This window comes from Alligator sinensis, unplaced genomic scaffold (assembly GCF_000455745.1).
Source record: "Alligator sinensis unplaced genomic scaffold, ASM45574v1 scaffold47_2, whole genome shotgun sequence".
Taxonomy (NCBI): domain Eukaryota; kingdom Metazoa; phylum Chordata; order Crocodylia; family Alligatoridae; genus Alligator; species Alligator sinensis.
In genome coordinates, this window is record NW_005842150.1 from 1403571 (window position 1) to 1426040 (window position 22470).

The window sequence follows — 22470 nt, forward strand, 5'->3', positions numbered from 1 at the left end:
TAATAAAAACGTGCTCCCCAACCCCTGAGCACATGTATAGGCAGTCTAAGTGTCAGTGAATGGGGTTTTACATATCAGATGGGTTGTATTTATTTCCTTCTAGATAATAATTTCAAGTACTCAGTCTTGCTTGTGAAACAATATATTTAGTGTTTAGTTTTCATCCTTCTTACTCAGGTAAAAGAAGGAATAATTCCATTGAGATGAGTGGAGTTAGGCTGGTATAGATGAGAGAAGCAGAATTCTTGTTCATGTTGGACCAGAGAATCCAAGAACTGGGGAAAAGTCAGCCAATTAGTCGGTGTTGCATATACAATGTTTCTGATAAAAATATCAGTAAGAAGTAAGCCAACACTTCCATGGAGTGCATGGGGCTAGATATGGATCTGCAATGTAGGACTGTCATTACAGTGAGAACCAAGAGGAAAATACAGTTCTGTGCAGGTGTTAGAGTATGAAAGAAAATCCCAACCACAAGTAAGTGGAAGGCTGAGGTAGAAAATGAGGAGTGTCACCACATTCTTAAGAGATCATTATTGCACTTAAGAACACTTTTCTCAGACCAGTCAGGAAGCCCTTACTAAAAAACCTGATTCTCTCGCTAGTGAAATCAACAGCAAGATTCACATTCAGATTAGCACTGGTCTTTCATAACTGGAGATGACATTATTGGGCCCACTATTGTTGAAGGCTTGAAACTGAAATTTATTTCTTTAACCATAATATATATTGTTTCTTTGTGCCATCTCTATTTTTTTACTGTAGTGCTGTTCATGGGAAACATGCCCTCTGGCATTTTTTTTTTGCCAAAGTCCCCTACATATAGAACTGCATGACTTGGCTTTCTCAGGGCTGATAATGTTACATTTGAACAGACACTCTGGGCTGACTGTGTGCAGCATCCCTTTAAGTGCTTTTCTTGAGCTTTGTTATTACAATACCTCAGTCACTGAGACACAGAACTGTGGTAATTCCCTTGTAGAAAAAGGGTGTAAGTGCTCTTGTAGGTGTAGGGTGTAATCACCCTTGTAGAAAAAGGGTGGGCACTTACACCTGCCAGGGTCTCAGCTCACAGAGCTACCAAACTACAAGCATGAGGGCTATCAAAAAATTAAACTTCCACCCAGACAGCACACAAGGGAATGATATGGCTAGCATCACATCCAGCTACCTCAGACTCTCCAGTCTGAATGGCCAGGTACCTAAAGGATTTTACGTTGGCAAAAGTCCAGAGAGAATCTCTAACTCACTTCTCCAGAGCTATAGCAACATGTCTTAACCCTGATGAGGTCTATACACCGTCCATATAGGTGGAAACAGTTGTTATAAGCTTGGATGATACAGACCAACCATCCTGTTGGCAATACCTGGTTTATGAATTAAGACATAGCTCTCAAATGAGGAGATAATTATACTCCCTGTGATATTCTGAGACACAAAGGAATAGGCATTAAGGACACAACCAACCTCATTGATGATGGGGATATAAGTGACATCTTTATCCTCTTCTTCCCTGGGAAAATAAACGATAGGCTTAATCAGGACTCTCCATAGCTCAGCACAAGGAATATCACACACACACACACAGAGTATTGATCAAATCCTGAGATTCTTACTCAGTTTTCACATTGTCATGTTGTACAAAGCATCTTTTGGCTTTCAGTTTTGCTTGAACAAGAACTACATTAACTGGCTTTCTGTTCATAAAGCCATTTGGAAGCAATTTATCATCTCTTCTGTTGTCTTTCCCTAGAGCAGAGGGACTAATCACTGGTGCTTCAAATACCACCTGCAGTCTAAAGGCAGTATTGCAGGGCTTCTACTTGTCCTTGGTGTGCCTTTTTCCTGGTTGAGGATGACTGCACTGCTAATGACTGCACCAATATTGTTCCATGCTTGTGAGAGTCAGGACGTTATTCGACTGCTGCCTTTAATAAAACCAACATATTGGTAAAAAAAGACTGATACTCCAGGCATAGTTCCCAGCCTTCAGGTTTATTCTGATCTTTTTAATAGTGGGTACCTATTGACTTTATACTGAGATATTAAAAATAATAAATATCTTTGTAATTGTGTTCACAATGGACAGGACAAGAAGTAACGGGCTGAAATCACAACACACAAGATTTAGGTTACTGTTAGGTAGAACTTTCTAACTAAGCCCTGGAACAGATGACCTGGAGAGGTTGTATGGAACCTGTCATGGCAAGCTTTCAAGCGTATGTTAGACAAACCTTTGGCTGGGATGGTTTAGGCAGAGGTGATTCTGTCTACAGTGGGGACTGGATGACCTCCTGAGCTCCCTAATAGCCCTATTTTACCATTATTCTATGATTATACCTAATCATGTGAGAACTTGAATAACCCTCCATCTCAGTTAGCTGATATGAATCTGGTATGAATCCACTGAACTCATGAAGCTATACTCATGTCCAATCACCCCCTTGCCTGTATTAAACTCCTAATAAAGGTTTAAAAGTGGATGGCTTAAACGGTGTTTCTAAATATGCAAATTAATGATGACACAAGTTTAACTCTGATTTTTATAATGATGTTTGCAACTGCTTAGAACACTTTCTGGTGGATTCAAAAGTTTTTTAACATAAACATTTCTATTAAATCTGGGATTCATTTGAATGCAAGAACACAAAATTGATACATTTTATCTATTTCTGTTCATTTGACTTAAAAGCAGGCCTGATGTTTAAAAATAAATAAAGAATATGCTCCTAGATTCAAACCTTGTATGGGAAGTTTTGGACAGAAGTTGAGTTTTTCCTATTAAATTCCTTCTTTGAAAATATGGATTTGTAACTCTACTGCCTACAGTGCAGTTGTACTATCCGTGCTGAGTATACATTATCACAATTTCTTCTAGTGGGTAGTTACAATAAAGGTTAGAGGCTGCTGTGCTGTGCTGTGCTAGTGGACAGTATTGTTATTCAGGCAGTGATGGACTGTACCCACTTCTTTGGCTAGCCACTCTTTCTATATGTATGTATGTGTATACGTGCATATGCATGTGTATATATATGCATATACACACCCATACATGCACATGTATGTGTGTGCATATGCACAACACACGCACACACACACATATATATACACACATATACTAATATTTTACACGTAAGGTATATATATAAGCCATATGGCACATATACATACTTTATGTGTAAAATATCAGTTAAAAGCCATCTATCTATCTAGATGGCTTTCGACTGATACTTTACATTTATAGCATGTATATGTGCCATATACTCATTATGCAGTTAAGAGTTTAGTTCAGCTTCAGTCCAGCTTAAGTTTAAAATACCTAATTTTTCTAAATCCACAGATTTAAATCCAAATAGATTTTCATCTTTTTATAGTACACGATTGAGTTCAGTGTTATTTAGAGTGTGAGGGCCCTTGAATGATACTTAATGTGTGTGGAAGCTAAAGGTTTCTGGGCACTTTCCTAAACAAATGGTGTTCTCTTTAGTGTCCCCAATCAAACATTGTAAAAAATATTAACTCAATGCTCCTCACAATCATTTTATAGAAAACAAAAGTATTATTAGCTCCTTGAATCCATCCAGTTGGTTGGATAGATGGATAGGACTCTTGTTTTACAGGCAGAAAAAATGAGACATGGCCCAGTTAACTGACTTTCCCATGGCCAGAATGAGTCAGACAGATTTGGGCTGAAAATGTAGGTTTCTATTACAGAATTAATCCTACTGTAAGTGCCACAAGTTTCATTTTCCATGTTGTTCTGTTTGGGGTCATAAATCTTAGACATCCTGAGCCCTGTTTTACTGGGACTGGAATCTTTGAGTACAGAGTAATAGACATGGCCCTGAACTAGAACTAATAGGCATGTCTGGCATGTTGTAATTCTTTCGAAAGGGTTTGTTGTAAGAAAGAAATTGCCGCCAAAAATACTTTTATGCTCTTTCAGATAGCCAGTAAGTCAGAGATATGATAGGTAGGGGGTTATGGAACAAAAATTGCTAAGATAAAGCAGGTATGTCAAAACTACACTATGATGGCAGATACCACAACGATGGGCACGTTACAAAGAGCTGGACAGCAGGATTAGGGAGACACATCCATATGCAGCAGCTGCATGTATTGCATTTCCCAGCTCTGCCTTAGACGTTTCCAGGGCGGAGTCAACCAGTTGTGCATTTGTGTCACATTATGCATGGTAGGTTTTTTGATAGGCTCCATATTATCTTCTATAACTTCTGAGTTTAGCTGACAACCCATCGTACTGACTTCTGCAGCACAGATCCAAACACAGTAAATGTAGAGATCTGCTAAGGGGCAGCAAAGCACGTTTTAGGGTTGAGAAAGACAGCTTCAGTCTGACCAACCCATCTGGCTTCAAAGCATCCTCCAGGGGACTCTCTCAGCTTCTGGAAGTCCAGGCTGAATGCAGCTTCCTTGCACAAGCACAGGCCTGGGAGTTACTCCGACGGGTTTATCTTAGACAAAGCACCCGGTTCACTTCCTCGCCCTGAACTGCCTAGCAACAGGCAGGTCAGGAGAACCCCGGTTCTGACAATCAGCTCTCACAGGCACCTTCACCTTAGACACCCTTTTTTGGACTTCAGACTGGAGGGCATACAGCGTGGGTGCCAGTGAGCTCCCTTACCTGTGCTCCCCGAGCTGGGTCACGAAAACATTCCTCCTCCTGTTTTCCAGCTGCAAGAAGTACCTGGAATCCCCCTCATCCCTCAGCATCGCCAGGGCCTCCCGCCTGGGAGCCCAGCAGCACCCCTCCTCCTTGCAGTACCTCCGCCACGTGCGCTGCAGTGACTCCCTCCCTCCCGCCCCGCAGCAAAGAGAAGGCGGGCCTGGAGCCCGGCCCGGCGCGAGCAGCCCGGGGGTGGCCGGTTCCCCCCGCCGCGGTCTAGGGCACGTTCAGCCGCTGGGAAATCTCGCTGACATTCGCCATCCCAGGTCCAGCGCAGGGCCATAGCAGTAAAGCACAATGAAATCAAACACAAGCCCGGGACTAAGTATGACGAGCAGGCTGGGAGGTGGATGGATGTGCTGCGCCATGTGTTTTTGGAAGCTGCTTGACTTGCCTGGCTCTGTGTTTCAGCATAATTCCCGGCCCCTTTTGCAAAACCAAACATCTACATATCAGGAGCAGGGTGCTGCACAGAAGAGGCTCTGGCCAGGGCCGGATAAACCTTTTAGCGGGCCCTAGGCAGGGCCAGACACAGGCGTGGGTGAACTGGGCAGGTGCCCAGGGCCTGGACAGAAAGGGGGCCTGAAAATGGTGAAAATAATGATTACTATTATCATTAGCTCCGGCAAAAGGGGGGGGAGGGGGCTCACCCAGGGCTGCCATAAGTACGGTGCTGGCCGTAGGCAAACAAGCTTGTGAATATTTACTTACTACTGTATATATACTATTTTTTTTTCACTCAGTAGCTATAATACATAAAATAAGCACAACTGGGCCCCTCTGGATGTGTTAATCTGGCCCTGGCTGTGGCTGTGCAAACTGGGAGAAAACACCCACATGAATACATGGGGTTCACTGTCTGTGATTTACCGTGAGTGTGTGGCACGTTTCTGAGATGCCTAGAATAGTTCTCATTATAATAGTGACTTTTGCCATTGGCAATGCCTATCCAGTAGGTACTAGTCTGTAACTCAAAGATATGCCCACACCCGCTCACAGGATGAATCCTTCTGTTTTATCAAACTACGCCCTCTAATAGCAGTGAGATTAAGTCCTGACTGGCTGCAGACATATGAGCAGTCAGCGTTAACAAAAGAGCCACAGCATACGTCTACACTTCCAAATGAACAGTGGTGGACAGTGCAGTGCAGCAGAAGAACAGCAGCACATTATTTAATATTCTTAGACAGAATGTTGCATTATTCACAACTGCACAAAAACAACACGCCCAGTGCATGCAGTACAGAAAACAACACCTCTGCAAGATTGTCTGTGAAAAGCTGCAGGTGGTATGTTAATGAGCCACTTGTAGTCAAGAACTGTAGCCTGAGTATGCACTTGTATCAGCATGCATTATCCTGAACCATACAGAAGTCTTTCTTCTTCCTTAAATTTTCCCTATTCCTTTTTTTCCTTTACACTGGAAGCAAGGTTTTAGTCTGGAAGCTTAAAAATACAAAGAAAGTGTTACTCAATCTTCATTTGAAAAGCTATCCTACAGCAATTGTATTTTACATTTTTTAAGACTTAGATATATTGTCAAACGCCTTTGACAGACTCCATATGACTACCTTTGAAAAACGTTATGTGCCTAGGCAATATAAGCAAGAACTTCAGCTAGGGTAAACGAACAGAGTTCCACCGAAACCTGGGAGATACAGTGAGCAACTGGCCCAAACACTTCTAACGGCAGAAGGATGCATTCTCTCATCCACTAGCTCCACTTTGCACTACAATATGAAAGGAAATGCCAAATCCATTTAAAGCATGTGGACACAGCTACTATGACAGTTCTCGATGTGAAGGAGAATTCTCCACCAGAAAAGTAAAAAGGTGCCTCTTGAACCCATTGCCTCTTGAACATCACTGGCTATTACTTGCCCCTCTCTATCTGGAGTTGGCAGCATCAGATCAGGGAGCCGCCTGCTGCAATTGCAACTCATGGAAAATTGGTTCCATATAATATGTAGTGTGTGTATAGATATGGAAAACAAGGGTGGAAAATAAGCTTGTAACTTTCCCGGGAAAAAATATCCATTGAAAATTAGGGATCTGTTTTGTTTTTGAGTATTTTATGCATGTTACATCCAGTGTATCAATAGGATACTTCAGCTGTGTTTCATTAATCCTTTCTGCACTGTGGATCATTTTACTCTCAATTTACAACAGTGTAATTCTGTTGAAATTCACAGGAGTTGTACCAACAAAATAGTTGGGAAAATTGTTCTTTGCAATCTTTCAGGTACAAACGGTTGGTCTAATAAGAGATATTTCATTTACCCAAAGAACCTTGTGTGCCTATATCCTTAGACCAACACAGCTACAACCAACACCCCTAAAGAAGTTGTACCAATGTACCTGAAAGCAATATTTGGCTCTACTGGTTCCTTCATACAGGTGTGACTGCTAGCAATACTGGGCTGATCCTGAACCCAGCCTTGTGGTAGGGAACAAGATTATAAAGTCCCATTCCCCTGTCACATGACAGGGTTCAGCATCCTCAAGTGACTCTAGAAGTTTTATTTTTTTTTTCCTTTTACAATGAGAACTCATAGAAATAGTTTATAATCACGCCACTCCTACTCATACCCCAAACACCAATCCAATAACCAGAAACTATTTTTAATCCTGATTTAAAATATCTACAGAACATCTATTTCTTTTTTATGACACAGGAGTGTTGGTTCTGATCATACTCTGTCAAATAAAAATGTAACTTAGGATGCATTGGTTTAACGTTATAGGGCCCTGCCCAGGCAGCCATAGTGAGGCATATGTCATAAAGCTTGTTTGCAGGAGTGGAGATTTTTAGGAAGCTTTTATTTTAAACCTAGCCACAAATTTCCTCTACAGATTTAAACTCATCAGTGAATAGTTGAACCAATGCCATTTGCACATTTGCCATATCCAATTTATATATAATACATTACATTAGTGCATGTCTTTTCCTCTAGTAACTGTCAGCTTGCCTCTGGCTTCAGGATGTTTCAAGTGTTCAAGACTTCTGCATTTAGTGCTCAAGAGCTGAGGTTCAGTTCCTGCTTATATGCACAGCAGGGGGTTATTCTGTGGACAAGAGTGGGAATTACAGAAATGCAATGCTTGTTCTGTGTCTTGTTATAATAAGATTGTGGAAGTTGTTGTCACAAGATACCACTGAAACAGAGAATTCAGCCAGTGTAAGATGGACATTTAAACTGAAACACAAATATAAAGAAATGCTACTAAAACTCAAGAGTTCTGGGAGGGTTATAAAACCTCAGGCATCAGGATTTAAACAAATCACTAGTTACAGGTGTTAGGAGGAAGCATTGCTGCTGGGGTAGTTATCCCATCTCTGCTCTTGTACAGTTCTCCAAAGCAGAGACAAAATGCTAATCTAAACTGGCCACAGGTCTGATTCAGCTTTACAATTCTTGTATATTTGAAAAGCAGTGAATGAAATTAGGCAAATGATTAATCCGTGATAAAAGGACTCTATTTTAAATATGAACATGGCTGAGGTACAGTGCCATTTAAAAATATTGTCATGATGAATAGTTTGTTAAATCATGATATGATTCCTTCTGAAGTGCATTTTAATAAATTGCCCTTGATATAATGTGTGCAGGTGTGTGAACACAGACATGCATAGTAATTTGCTTCAGACTGCTAAACTTGTTCTGTTCTCATAATAATGAAACCACACAGGACAACCTAACCCAGTCAAATGGAACTCAACACTTCAGCAGAAAATTCCCCCTTAAAAAGAAAGAAAAAAATACTTTTTTCATATGTTTCATATTCTTGTAAAAAGTGCTCTATTGTTATCCCTACAGAGCCAAGTCTTCTCACATCTGTAGAGCGGGTACAGCTTGTACTGTAAAAACTTCCCCACACCAACATGATAACGTGTTTCACCTCTCTTGAGGGAACCATTCAAGGTAGAAAGGACTCCTTTACACAGAAACTACCTCAAGGGGCTGTCACTTCTGACTGTTACGCTGGTCTTTGTAACACGAGTATCTGTTCATTGCTAATTTATCTTCCATATTTTACTGTACAGTTGTTGGCTGGTGCCTACTTTTGATCAGTCCTAGGCTAGAGTTGGCTTGGTGACCTAGAGGAAGCCCATTTTATCTAGTGTCTAATCCCTTGAAACACAAACCTTTCCTTTCCCAGATGCTGCATGGAGGGTACCAAATTCCACATTTTATGCGGTACTTAAGCTAGACTGGGACCACTTCATAAACAGTTTTTGTGCATCCATCTCAAACTACTTAGGGAACGTTGGCAGGCAGAATTTAGCTACCTACATTGTTTATCCATAGTCCTGTAAAAGTGCCATGGAATATTTAGGGCTAAATCCTATTTCACAAGTTATAAGCCTATATGGTATGTACACAGCCATCTAACTGCAGTTTTTAGCACTTATGCCCAGTTTGTGATTCAGTTCTGAGTATGTAAACTTGCAGGCACCCACTGAGCATGCCCAGTAGGACTGCTCTGCACCTGAGCAAGTACTTTGTGACATAGCGCAAGAGCCAATAATAAGGCACACACATGGGTCCAGGAGGAAAAGTTCAAGTTATAGTTTGTGTGGCTCAGTAAGGTGGCTGCTGTCCTGGGTGGAGGGGCCCTGGGTCCTAACCTGGGTCCTTGGTTACAATGGTGCAATAACTTCCCCACTGCTCTTCATCCATTTTATCCAATAGCTGAATGCAAGGTGCATTGGGCCAGCTTCAAGAGGAGCTTTGGAGATGCGTCTATGCATTGTGTATTCTGTGTCCTTGCAGTTAGAGAGTGAAGAGCATCTAGAATCTGGGATTCCTAGTCCCTGTGCCCTAACCACCAGGATATTGTGCTAAAACATGGGAGTGTTGTGCATAGAGGAATATAGAATCTGAGACTGCCAGTGACAAACACTGCAGTCACACAGATGTACAGGCCATTTAGGCGCATAGAGGGTGATGACAGAAGTGACATTTGTCACACAATCATCCCCTTGAAAGCACTCTACAGCCATGCCCTGACACCTGTAGGGCATGGCTGCAGAGCACTTTAAAGGTGCCCAGTTGTGTGACAAATTAACACTTGTTACATGAGGATTCAGATGCAGGTGCTCCAAAGCAGAGTGCCTTCATTAACTTCTGTCTGATTGGGAGTGAGCTTATGCAGCCCTGCCCCACTTCTGATCCTCTCTGCATGATGGGAGGGGGAGAAGGGAAGGGAGGGTGCTCTGGGCTAGGGTTTTCCCAGCCTTCATAGGGGCGGGTGGATTGGAGCACTACCCAAGATGGGTGGATTGGTGTCCCAAGGAGGAGGGGGAGCTCCAATCCAACTGCCCCTCCTCCAGCACAGGCTGGGCAAACCACTGCCAGAGCTCCCTCCTCTCTCTTCTCCCCCTCTCATCATGCAGAGAGCACCAGAGCTGGGAAGTGGCTGGGGGCAGGGTTGGGGACAAAGGGTGCAGACATGCAGCTTCTCCTGGATCGGCTCCAAAGTGGAGTTCAATTTTTCCCCCTCCTCCCCCAAGCCCACAGTTAATGTCTGTTGGGTTGGTGGGGGGTGGGGGAGGGCGCTGTAAGTCATGGCACTTGCTGTAAAGCACCATGAGTCACAGCAGGGAGCTATACATCTGTCAGAGCTCAGGGAGAAGCAAGATTTAGTTGTTATTGATCACATGTGGTCAGAGCTTTCAGTTTTCATCTAATAATTAAAGATGCCAGAATGCAGACAGATGTGCTGGCACTGACATTTTTTCAAACTTCCCTTTTTAAAAAAAAATTAATACAAGCCTCTTTTGGCCTAGAAACCTATCTATCTGGTTTCTAGGGCAAACAACTAGCCCACGTGCAGACGAGTGCGGCTGTGCATTATATGGTGCCACAGACACTTCTGTGGCGCCACATACTTCACATTCAGTTGTTCCCTGTGCTGCAAGAGAGCAGCGCAGAGGGTCTTTTTGGCCCTGGATATCTAGGGATCCAAAAAACCCACACAGAAAAGAAGTGGAGCAGTGCATGCACAGGCAGCATGTACCACTAAAAAGCGGAGCAGGGCCGCCCGGAGCCACACTGTAGCTGCCAGCCAGGCTCTGTGTGGCACACTTGCCACTGCTGCAGCCTTGGGAGGCCCCCAGGACCCCAGGTAAGGCTGCTGGGGCCAGCCTAGTGCTGGCCCCAGCCTCCCCTCCTGCCCCCGGGGTAACTTGCCATGCACCAGAGTGCACATGGCACAGACATTCCCCAGGGAGACCTAGCAGTAGCACAAGGTGCAGGGCTGCTAGTTGTCCCGGGGGAACCAAACATCCATGCCACATGTGGACATGGCCCTATAGGCCATTACAAAACTGTAATGAACTCTAATGAGATCTGCAGTCATTGTGAGGAGTGGTGTCAGACCCAATATTCAGACAAGATATGTCCTTGGGGGCATAATGAGATAGGTGACCTAGTCTCTATTTGTTTTCTTGTTCATTCTTTGAAGAAATAAGAGGGAAATGGATCTCTTCATTAATGGAAAGTTTCAAGTACTGGACTAATGAAGAAAAAACAATTTGGCTCCTCTCTAACAGCTTACAGCTTGTCCTATATTCTGTAGGCATATTTGTACTACTTGCACAAAGAATAAGGGCCAGAATCAAATAAAGTTCTCCGTTTTTTATTGTTTTTATTGTACTATTTTATCTATTTTATCTTTTTCATTTTAATTATTTTTCTGTATCATCATATATTATGTTCAGTTTAATTTTTGTTTAAATAGGTAGACTGAGTGATTCGATTGTAGGCTTTTACCGAGAACCACAAATCATGTAATTTTATTATTACATAATTTTATTATTAACTCTACAGTATCATTTTAGCAAAAGCTGCCAATAAATTACTACTTATCAGTGTTCTTCTAATGACCAGAAGTAGACACTTAGGGTAAACTGCAACATCTCAGTTGATTTCAGTAGAACCACACTTGGTTCTACCACAGTACTTCTAGCAGCATAAAGTATCTTAGCTAAGGCTGGGACATTAGTTCAACACTTATCAACAGGGAACAATTCTTAAGTGTCAGAATGTTAGGAGCGGATGCTTTAGAAATACTGATGATAGATATGTAGGGGTAGATGATAAAAATATGCTCCTTCTTGCATCTCCAGCCTGATAAAAAGGGCCCAGCCTGGCTTATCTGACACGTTTAGACAAGGTAAAACTACAGCTGCAATGGAAAAAAAAACTATGCACTTATATCATAGTAAGTGTGTGACACCAATCTAGAAATGTCAGGTGAAATTCAGGTCAGCGCTACAGCTTTAATTATGCTGTTGCATTTACTTCTCTGTTTGTCCTTAATGCATTTAAATAGATTTTGTTATTTGGTTTGGTTGTTTTGCCATTTGTGCAATCCTCTTTTCCTTATTTGAGTTTTCCCTGCAAGCTTCAGTAGACTCTAGACAGAAGTAAAACAAAAGCAGAAGCTTCCTATAATTTGTTTTGGGGTCAGATTTGATCACTCTTAGTTGTATTAAACGATACCTTACTACACATCTAGTCTATATATATAGATCTATCTGTCTGTCTATATAGATCTATCTGTCTATCTGTCATGGCAAGAATTGCAGCAGACGAGATGGCGGCCGCCCCGCCCATCCCTCTTGTCCCTCCAGGGCCTCTCCACCAATCATCACTGCGGGGCAGGGCCACACAAAGGGCAGCCAACAGACAAAATGGCAGCTCCCTCTTGTCCTTCCTCTCTCCACTGGGGCCTCTGCGCCAATCAGTGCTGAGGGTGGGGCTGGTGGAGCATATCCAGGAAATATCTGTGAAACTTGCTGTTTATGCTATGACCATCCCGCAAAAATTGTAGTGTCACCACGACTTAAGTAGGTCCCTACATACATTGGTGACACGTAGGGGGTGCACACGGGTGCATGTGCACCCCCTGAGATTAGCTGTGCACCCCCTGGAGGCTCCAGCCATGAAACCAGAAGTGCTGCTGGAAGTGCACTTCTAGTTTCCCCGCTGGCTTGGCAACCAGCTGCTGGGGGACACCCGCCCCCAGTCGGTGATCAGCAGCTGGGGAACACCCCCCCTCCCCCCACCATTGGCGATCTGGTGCCTCCCCAGACTCGGGAGGCACCAGTTGTCTATGTCTATGTATATACACATACATGCATATGTATACACATATATTACTAATTATAAGCATATACTGAAGTAGTCCTAAATAAGTGACAATGGAAGATTTAGTACTTATTCCAAACAGAAAGAAAGAATTAATATAAAAAAGAAAGGGGAGGTGTGCTGCTCAGTCTTTCCCCTGGTATATTTGTGTCTCCTTGTTATTGTACAGTCTGTTTATCATTGAAGTAGATGGAATCCAGGAGCCTGCTGAATTAGCAAAGCATATAGTTATTTTTAACTGAGTTACACGTTACTCGTTCCTGTGGCATGTTGTGCAAGAGATATATGGTGTCATATGACATTGTGTCCAGACACTTGAGCTAAATTTAACTCCTCCTGAAAGATATAGGGCAAACAATTAAATGTCAGCTCTGCAAAATAAATCTGTTGCATTATGATTTGAATTTAAAACAAGTACAATTCTTGTTGCCTTCTCATCTATATTCAAAGTAGCTGGTAGAGGATAACTAAGCTGTGTCAGCCACTTTCAGTGTCTTTCTCAGCCACAATTGAAAGGAAGAGTTTGTTTGAACTGCATTTTAAATGTCAGTTTTAGATTTATATCACACCCAGAAATCAATACATAGGGATGACAATGCAGTGCCCTCTAATCTAGTCTAGTTAGGTTTTTTTTACATTCCTTAAAGCCTTTAAGCTTATATTTAACTCCAAGCATGTGTATAGTCATTATTTAAATTAACTTGCACTTTAAGTTAATCACATATTGTCTTACCTGCCTCAGGATTCATTAAACACCCGCATGACTTAATTTTATTACTTTTATCAATTAAAAGAAAACTCATTCTGAGATGTAGCAGGCCTGTTGTTGTCTTGTCACTGACAGGGAGGTCAAGATAGACAATAAAACATCATATACCATTCTACTGGTAATATTATGTGTCTCATTTTATTATCACTTTCATCCTCTTCCTTCTCTCTATTGCCCTCTAAAGAATGGGTGCTTAGCTAACCAAATCTATTTACCTCTGATTTCTGAAAGGTCAAGAAAAAGAACAAATCTTTTTATTAGAATTCTTGCCAAATCTCATAAAATATAAATGATATTTGCCCATCAAAAAATAGCAGAAAGACAATTTTTACCTCTCTCCCAAGGAACATGTATTTGTATACATAGACTTTGGAGTTTTGTTCATTTTGCATCATAATTTCATGTTCTCCTTTACCTTATTCCCTTTTCATTTTGAGTCTGTGCATATGACCTTATGATGATATTTGCAGAGAGAGGCTGAGACTGTAATAGTGATGGGTTTGTTCCAGATTTACTGTCCATCAGGTCTAGCCTGAGTCAGCAAGCAGCTAAAATGGCTTAAGGAATTCAGATACATATTGTTCCTGTTGGTACCAGAGTTCTGCCTCCAAATGAGTAAAAACTTCCTTTTGACTGTAACTGAGATACAAACACTTGTGGTAGGAAGCTGCTATGCAAAAGTGACAGAGTGCATTGTACCTCTGTGCTAAAGCACAGAACCAAAGCCTGCACTGATTCCACCAGTGTAAATCAGGAGTCAGTCCATTCAAATTATAGGACTGTGAAAAGTGGAAACTCCTCAACCAGTCAAAGTCCTGGTCGCCCACTTGGCTCTAGGCATGCCACCTGCCTACTTTCCTTCCACACCTTGATCAAAGATAATTATGTTGGTAATTAGGCGGGAGACTGCCCTTTGAGTGCCCCAATGATAAGGGCCAATCTACATGCTCCAACCATCCCTACATTTATTCCATGCCTCACAGATGTTTCCAACAGCTGTGCTATGCTCTGGCCTGAGGCCAGACCCAACTCTGCACAGTGTTGAGCCTCTTTCATGCTGCCCTGTTATGGCCATACACATACCGCCTCCCTCTCACCGAGGCCTCTCACACTCCACCGACTCTCACCCAGTCTCTTTCGCACCGCCCTGTCCGGGGCCACATTCACACTGCCCTACTCCAGGGAGATCATCAGGCTTGTCCTCTCGGTCTTTAGTCAGCTCTGGCACAGTCTTTTGGAACTGAGCAATTAACAAAACACTGGGCCAACAGCTCCCCAGGTCTCTTGTCCCGGTCACATACCCCAGCTGCTTCCAATCAGGGTCTGATGATTCACCCCTTTCTCTTGTGGCTTCTGTTCTGCCGCCTCTGAATCGGACTCTGGCCCACCCATGGCCTCAGGTGCCCGAAGGCTTACCTGGACCTTCTTCAGGCCCCCTACTTTTAGGGCCTCAACTCATGTCCCCATGCTCTCAGGGCTTCAACATATCCTCCCCCTGCTCTCAGGGCCTCAGCATACTCTCAGCCTAGTTCCCAGAGGCACACACCTGGTCTTCCTTTCCTGGCCTAGCACCCAGCCTCCTCTCTGGAGGCACACACAGGGCCTCCCTTCTTTTCACCCCTTTCCAGGTCCTACAGGGTCTTCTACCCCAACAGGCTCAGGTGTCACCCATAGGCATGCCCGGCCCTACTGCTCCCCAGGGTCTTACACCCTAAAGGGCTCAGGTGTCACCCATGGGCATGCCTGGCTCCCACCTCCCTCTTACCAGGGTCTTGCACCCCAAACAGACTCAGGAGCCCCACATGGGCATGCCTGGCCCACTACACCCTCTCGGCCTTATGCCCCATCGATGTTCTTATTACCCACCAGGTGGTGGGGGCAGGGGTTTAGGCACCCCAACCCGTCTTGCATCAGGGAGGTTCTTGGTCCGTGCATTTTCTGGCCCTGCCCCGCCTCAGGCAGGACCACCAGGCCTCCCTATCCTGGCAGGGTGCAGTTTTAGGTCATGCCCAGGACCACTGAAGCCTTGTCCTTCCCCATAGACTCACCCTTACCTCCGCGTTATTCTTGGAGCAGCAGCTCCTACAGGAAATGTTGTTTCCTCAGTGTCTGGCAGCAAACTGTTGCCTCCAACCCTGCTGGCCTGAAGCTTAAAATGGCCACTTGTCACAGCTGGGCCGCACCTGCCTGCTACCTAATCCAGGTCTTAAAGTGGCAGAGCATTCTGATAGTCCTTAAGTGGGAAGTACCCTACTGGTGCTTCACCACACACCTTCTCCCTTAAAATAAGACCTCCAGGGTGGTGCCAGGCTGTCTTCCATGCAGGCACCACCTTAGCCTGCTGCAGCCCACCCTACCCCTATTGTGCTCTGCCACAAGGGCACACTCTAGTACCAGCATTGGCAATCCCTCGCAGTTGAAGATGATTGTCTTCCATGATTGTCTTATCTGTAAGTCTGAAGATGGCTGATAAAGCCAATCTAGGGTAGAAAGGTCCTATTGTAACTCAGGTATGTGTTTCTGTGAAGGGTGGGAGACTCTGGATTCTTGGTTTGGTTCGCAACACACTGTTTCTGCTGCTCCCACTTTTCCATCTCCTGTTGCTGTTGTGAGGCTTCAAAGTATTGAAAGCCTTGCTGCAGACTCTTCCTTCATTTGGGGCAGTCCTGGGCAATAGTCTCCCACAAGTTGTCTATGTTGCATTTTTTCAAGTTGGTCTTGACAACATCCTTGAAGTGCTTTCTCTGCACTTCTTGACTAAGCTGGGAAAATAAAACTTGCTTCAGGGGTCTGGAGTCAGACATCTGGATGATGTGGCCAACTCAGTGAAGCTGATGTCTATTGATCATCACCTTGATGTTCATGGTGTTTGCGTTAAAAAAAATGCTAATGTTGGTGTTCTGTCTTCCCACTGGATTCAAAGGATCTTCTTAAATACCATTAATGGTACTTCTCCAGCAACTTAAGGTGTCTTCTGTACATTGTCTGCATCTCAGCTTTGTACAGTCAGGTAGGGGTCAGGACTGCTTGATAAACCATGAACTTTGTTTTGAATCTAATGTAATAATCTTTGAACACCCATTTCCTCAGGCATCTAAAGGCTGCACTTGCACATTTGAGGCAATCTTGGATTTCTTTATTGATGTCAGCCTTCTTCAAGAGATAGCTTCCAAGGTAGGAAAATACTCAATGTTCTCCAGAGTCTCACTGTAAATCTGAATGACTGGAGCTGGGGATTGCTCATTAAGAGCTTGTTGATGGAGTAACTTAGTCTTTTGAATGTTAAGCATCAGTCCCATTTTCTTGTAAGCCTCAGTAAAGACATCAACGATTGCCTGACGATCTGCTGTCAAGTGATCATACACTAATATAGCATCATCAGCATATTGGCGCTCAATGATTGAGGTCAGGGTAGTCTTGGCCTTGGCTTGGAATCAGCTGAGGTTAAATAGCTCACCATCCATTCGGTTGTTTAGCTCCACTCTTACTGGAAGCTTGTTGGCGGTCAGATGTAGCATCACGATAATGAATATCGAGAAGCGATATGCTGCAGATCTAAGCAGAACTATGCTAAAACCAAGCACATCCACAGGTGGTGGATAGCAGAATGATCTTCAGGGAAGGTTACCTGTGAAATAAGCAGGGGTAATTCTGAAGAATAAGCAGTCACAGACCAAGCAGCAGCAACACCACTAGAATACACCGGGAACAGCAGATGGCAATGCTTTCCCTCCTGAAAATCCACGTATATCCTCTGACTGTGCTGTGACATGGTAAATACAGACTGCCACTATAATAAGCCTGTCCAGCCCCGACCCACAAGTCTACAAGTCCTCAACAGTGAAGCAGGAGGAAGACAATGTTAGAATCTCAATGGCACTAAAGGCAGATGAAGGCTGCAGTGGAACAAGATATCCAGTAGTCTTGGCCTCCTTGCCATTGGATTAAAGCCCTGTTCTGTCAAGAACTGCATGGAAGCTGATGTATGTGATTTAAAAGAAATCACACACTGGTCATGTCTATACGAAATGTTGACTACACAGTAGCTCATTTAGTACTTGTGTACTAAATGAACACACAGTAACAAATGCGCAGTCAGCATCTCATGCAGACACAACACCAGGCATCTACTCTAGTGTAAATTCGATAGGAAAGGAGAAACAAGGCCTTAGGCTTCTATTCTGAGTTGAATAACAGAACTGGTGGAACTAGAGGGGAGTCTGTCCACTATGCATAAATCTTTGCAACATCAAACCCTGAGAGAGCAGAGCCAGCAAGAAATAACACATGCTGAGCATGTCTACACATGTACTTTACTGTGCATTAGGCTAATTTAATGTTCAGTAAAGCATCACCTCAATTAGAATGCCCCAGTTAGTGCATAGTAGATTAATTTACTCTGGCATAGGATAGTCGTAGAATCATAGAATCATAGAAGTAGAGTCAGAAGGAACCTCGTAGATCTTCAAGTCCGACCTCCTGCCTGGGCAGGAGGAAAACTGGGCTCAAATGACCCCAGCCAGGTAGGCATCAAGCCGCTTCTTAAAGACCCCCAGAGTAGGAGCCAGCACCACTTCCCTTGGAAGTTGGTTCCAGATCCTAGCCGCCCTAACTGTGAAGTAGTTCTTACGGATGTCTAATCTAAACCTACTCTCCAACAACTTGTGGCCGTTATTCCTTGTTATCCCGGGGGGCGCTAGGGGAAACAAGGTCTCCCCCAAACCCTTCTAGTCACCCCTAGTGAGTTTATAGACAGTCACCAGGTCCCCCCTCAGCCTTCTCTTGTGAAGGCTGAACAGGTTCAGGTCCTGTAGCCTCTCATTGAAGGGTCTGCCCTGCTGTCCCCGGATCATGCAGGTGGCCCTCCTGTCAGACACGGGTACTATCCAGTGCTGCAATAAATTACTGCAGTTAAATGCACCTGTAGATGGTGACATCAGGATTAGTTTAATCTGGCTCAAATTGAGCTGGAGTATATTCAGTCACGTATACACAGCAGGTGTGTCTACACCTGCAAATAATCACAGCTTAGGGATGACCTGTGCTTTGACATGTTTTGTGTCACACATCTTCAGTACAAGCGGCGCTGCGTCTTTGTCACTATTACATCCATACATCCAAAGCAGTCACTTCTTAGTAACACCTCTACAATGTGAAGAAAAATGAAAACTTTTTAATCTATGGAAATTCTGATCTCCTTGTTATTTAGATAAGATCTTAGAGGCAATGTGGGATAAAGACTGACTCTGGGTGAGAGGGAGGAATGATTTGTTTTACAGGTATAAGAGCCAGGAACTCCAGAGTTCTGTACTGCATCCTGGACCTGACACCAACTCTTTCTGTGGTTCTGCCTTTCATCTCTCTGCCTCTCTTTTTCCGTTATAATATTGGGATAATAATATACATTCACTTCCCCTGCTAGGGTTGATAAGTTGATAAGTTCAAAGCATTGTGAAATACTATATCTTGTCTTTCAGGATTGTATTTCAATACTACTGATCATCACTTGGTGGTTTTTTGCTAATATAATTCTAAATATACAAATTAGAACAGGCAATGCAACCTTTCTTTAAGCTTAAAAATTCATTTTTAAGTTTTGTAAGTGACAATGAACCTTAAATAGAAGGCAAACATTTTTCAAATGACATGCAATTAAAAATCCATCTAAAACAATCTGATGACCTCTTGAAAATCATAGGTTGTTTTTGTTAATTTAAAAGAATGTGATATCTGGGCGTGTTGAGATGAAGGGCTGGGGGCCAGAGAGCTGCATTTGTTTTTTTTTCCTTTTGCACTTAATCTGGGGGAACATGTGCTGGCAGTGAAATATTACCAGTACAACCAATATAAACCAGCTGCCAGTAGAATTTGATGAGAGTTGTGACATTAACATGAATAGGAGTAGGAACTAGTATCAAATGCAGAGAAAGGACCATGACAAAGGTATGGGGTATGTACACTATACCTGTTTTCTCAGTGAAATACGGTATCTAAATTGCATTGCACTTAAAGAATGTACACGATTTTAGAAGAGCTGTAGGTAACCAACGAGCAGCCTCGCACTTCCAAATATCACTGCGGATGCTATGGAAGAGAAAGAGTTTTAGTAAATGCTCTGCTTAAACTGCCACAAGGAAGTAACATCAAGTAGAAAGCTGAAGCAGACAGCTGTTCTGCCAGTGCATAATGTAAGAGGTCTCCCTTGTTAGATCTTTTTGCATCTCATATTCCCTTTGTCTTTCACTATTCACTTCCTACATATACTGTATAACTATAACATCTGAACAGTGGGCTAAAATGAAGTGGTTAGGTTACCTGCTGGAAGCACAGTGTCTTTGAGGGACAATTGTCAGTTGGATCAGTTCATCATGCTTTTGTTCTCTCAGGCTAGGTACAGACATTCAAAAAGCCTAAGGTGGAATCGATCTAAGTTACAGTTTTCTGTAAATGGTGTAGTCTAAACTGTAGCGAACAGAACACACCTCCGCCCTTTGGTGGGGGCAAATCTTGCCTTTGTGTGCCAAACTCCTGTTCTGTTATGGCTATAGACCAGATTCTGATCACTTATACCGCTAAAAGTTTAATGTTTGCACCTATCCTCAGTGGTGCTAATGGTCCAACTTGGTTTAGGCATCACTAATACTGGTATCAGCGTGAATAGGAAGAGTATATGAAGGCATTTAACCAGGAAAAAGCAAAAATATTTTTAGTTGTTGACACTGCACCTAGAATTAACTGATACAATGTTTTCTAGTCTCTTGGGCTGTGTGAACAAATTTCATTTCTGCACTTCTTAGCTGGGTCCTTACTCATGGTTCCTGAAGAAGACTGGTGGTTAAGGGAACTGATTAGTTAAAACAAGAGTATGCAAGAAAATTGAAAGTTGAAGCAAAGGTTAAAGATGATTTTATAAAACAACTTCTGTGGCAAATTTGGAGGAAGTAGGAAGAACACAAAGAATTTTGTCATTTATTTAGCAAATTGCTGTTCTCACTTGTTCTGTTCTCTTCCTCTTTCTCCAGAAGCAGATCCCCCTTTCTGAACCCTGTTCCTGAGACCCCAGCTGATCCTTCCCCCTGCCAGCATGAGTTGGCTAATGGCAATGTTTTTCTATTTAAAGGGAAAGCAAACTGATATGAATATGCAGCATCAGGGTAAACACTGTTCCAGAAAATGGCATGACTTTATGTATTTATTTCTGCAGATGCCAGTTTGTAATCTTTTGGAAATATTTTAGGATTAATAAGCACTAAATTAAGATCTATAACTGGATAAGTTCTTGGGAAAATATTAGTGATTTTTTTCTGTAATGTTAATAAATGATGGTTATTATGCTTTGGATGTGTAAAGCTTTATTTTATTGGAAAATGAAAACAAATTTATCTCATTTTATATCTGTATATTTGGAAGCTTTGAACTTCTAAAGTACCTTCACCTGAGGTAACAACAATACTTTGCAAATATTAAGTAAGGCTTGATCCTGCCATTTGTGTCTTTATACGTTGCAAGGTGTAAGACCAGTAAAAGCGTCAAGTCAAGTGTCCTCCTGAGCCTAATGGTCCATTTTCTTAACCAGTAACCCACAAGGGTGTGATTGGGCCAAAGTCACATCCAGCAGTTATCTTTCCAGCCCAAATAACCAGGTTTGTAACTGTGTCAACTGGGGCGTGGCCTTTGACCTGAGTCTCAAATAGGGCTTGATTTCAGGTCCTTGGAGTCACAGCAAGTGACCACTTTGCCACCAAAATCCCCAAAACTAGTAAGAAAAGTGTATTGCATTTATGAATATTTATCCAGGATGCAGTAATGAAGTGTTTTGTTTGCAGGTTGGTTCCAGTGCTGATAGGGAAGGTCACTGAAGACAAACTGCTGTGAAACTGCACTGCTAAAGCAAAGGGTGAGTAATTTCTACCTAATATTAAAGCACTTTTCCAAACCTGTTGTTCCCAGCACTGCTCTGCAGTAGGGGTTCTCCTTTGTTTAAATTCTGACTATTAGCTGCCAGGTTTGGCCCTAACATTGGGCAGTGGAATCAGGAGCCCCAGCACCTTCAGAGGGGGCGAGATCACCATGGGGTTCTCACTGGCCGTTCTCTCTACTTGTACTCTAACTCCACAAACCCTATGGATTCTCTGGGGTCTGTTTGGGCTTAAGAGAATCTGTGGGATTCCAAAATTGCCTGCTGGAGTCCCAGGTTTCTACACCAGCTTTGTATCTCTGATGGATCCTCCTTTCTGTATTCCCTGTGTGGCTTGAATGGGGAATGATCTATATTCTGCCAAGGTCTGCAGCATTCCATTCTCCAACCATTCCCACTCTGAACTACCTCAACCTTTGACAAAGACAAGGACCCAAGACAAAGATTATGGGCAGGGGGGGACAGTGCCAGTGAAGCAGCTGAGCCCCTTTTCTGCACAGAAGAGTGGATTGGCACATGGATAGTTCTCTTCATATCTGAAGGTGTGGAGCAGGTTCCTGAGATGAATGTCAAAGGAATGTGAGCTTTCAACCATCCTGGCACCTGCAGCATGGCTTCTCTCCCTGACAGCATCAGCGGTAGAATACTTCAAATATGAACAGAAACAGGTATTAGAGTAGTTCAGCACTAACACCCAGCAGTCATAAAGGATAGTAACTCAGTGTGGATTAATAGTGTGACACTGCTAAATTGGCTCCATTCATGATCATCAGTGCTGAGCCATAAACTGATGAGTATTTGTGCTCCAATAGCATAAATATCCACCAGGCTGAGGACCAACAATGCATGTTCAGATGAAGGAAAGCTCCATACTGATCTGGGGTGTATGCCCAGTAGGGCTGTGCGAAGCTTTGGTTCTTGATGCGATTTGGCAGAAGAT

General features: G+C 43.1%; 1 protein-coding gene across 12 annotated transcripts in view; it reads right to left on the reverse strand.

Moving 5' to 3' along the window:
* CCDC197 (coiled-coil domain containing 197) overlaps nucleotides 1-22470 on the reverse strand; it is a 48009-nt gene that overhangs the window by 20630 nt on the left and 4909 nt on the right. For 3 of the 12 annotated variants that reach the window (XM_025206298.1, XM_025206292.1, XM_025206295.1), the window contains 3 exons: nucleotides 15667-17240; nucleotides 7618-7753; nucleotides 1468-1513 (listed from right to left, as the gene is read on the reverse strand). In XM_025206298.1, the coding sequence (XP_025062083.1) occupies nucleotides 1468-1496 (29 nt within the window). In that variant the 5' untranslated portion in view covers nucleotides 1497-1513; nucleotides 7618-7753; nucleotides 15667-17240. Of the gene's footprint in view, nucleotides 1-1467; nucleotides 1514-4645; nucleotides 4779-7617; nucleotides 7754-15478; nucleotides 15634-15660; nucleotides 17241-19577; nucleotides 19697-22470 lie in introns of those variants that run through there. The other 9 variants (XM_025206293.1, XM_025206296.1, XM_025206294.1 and 6 more) reach the window with 9 other exon arrangements.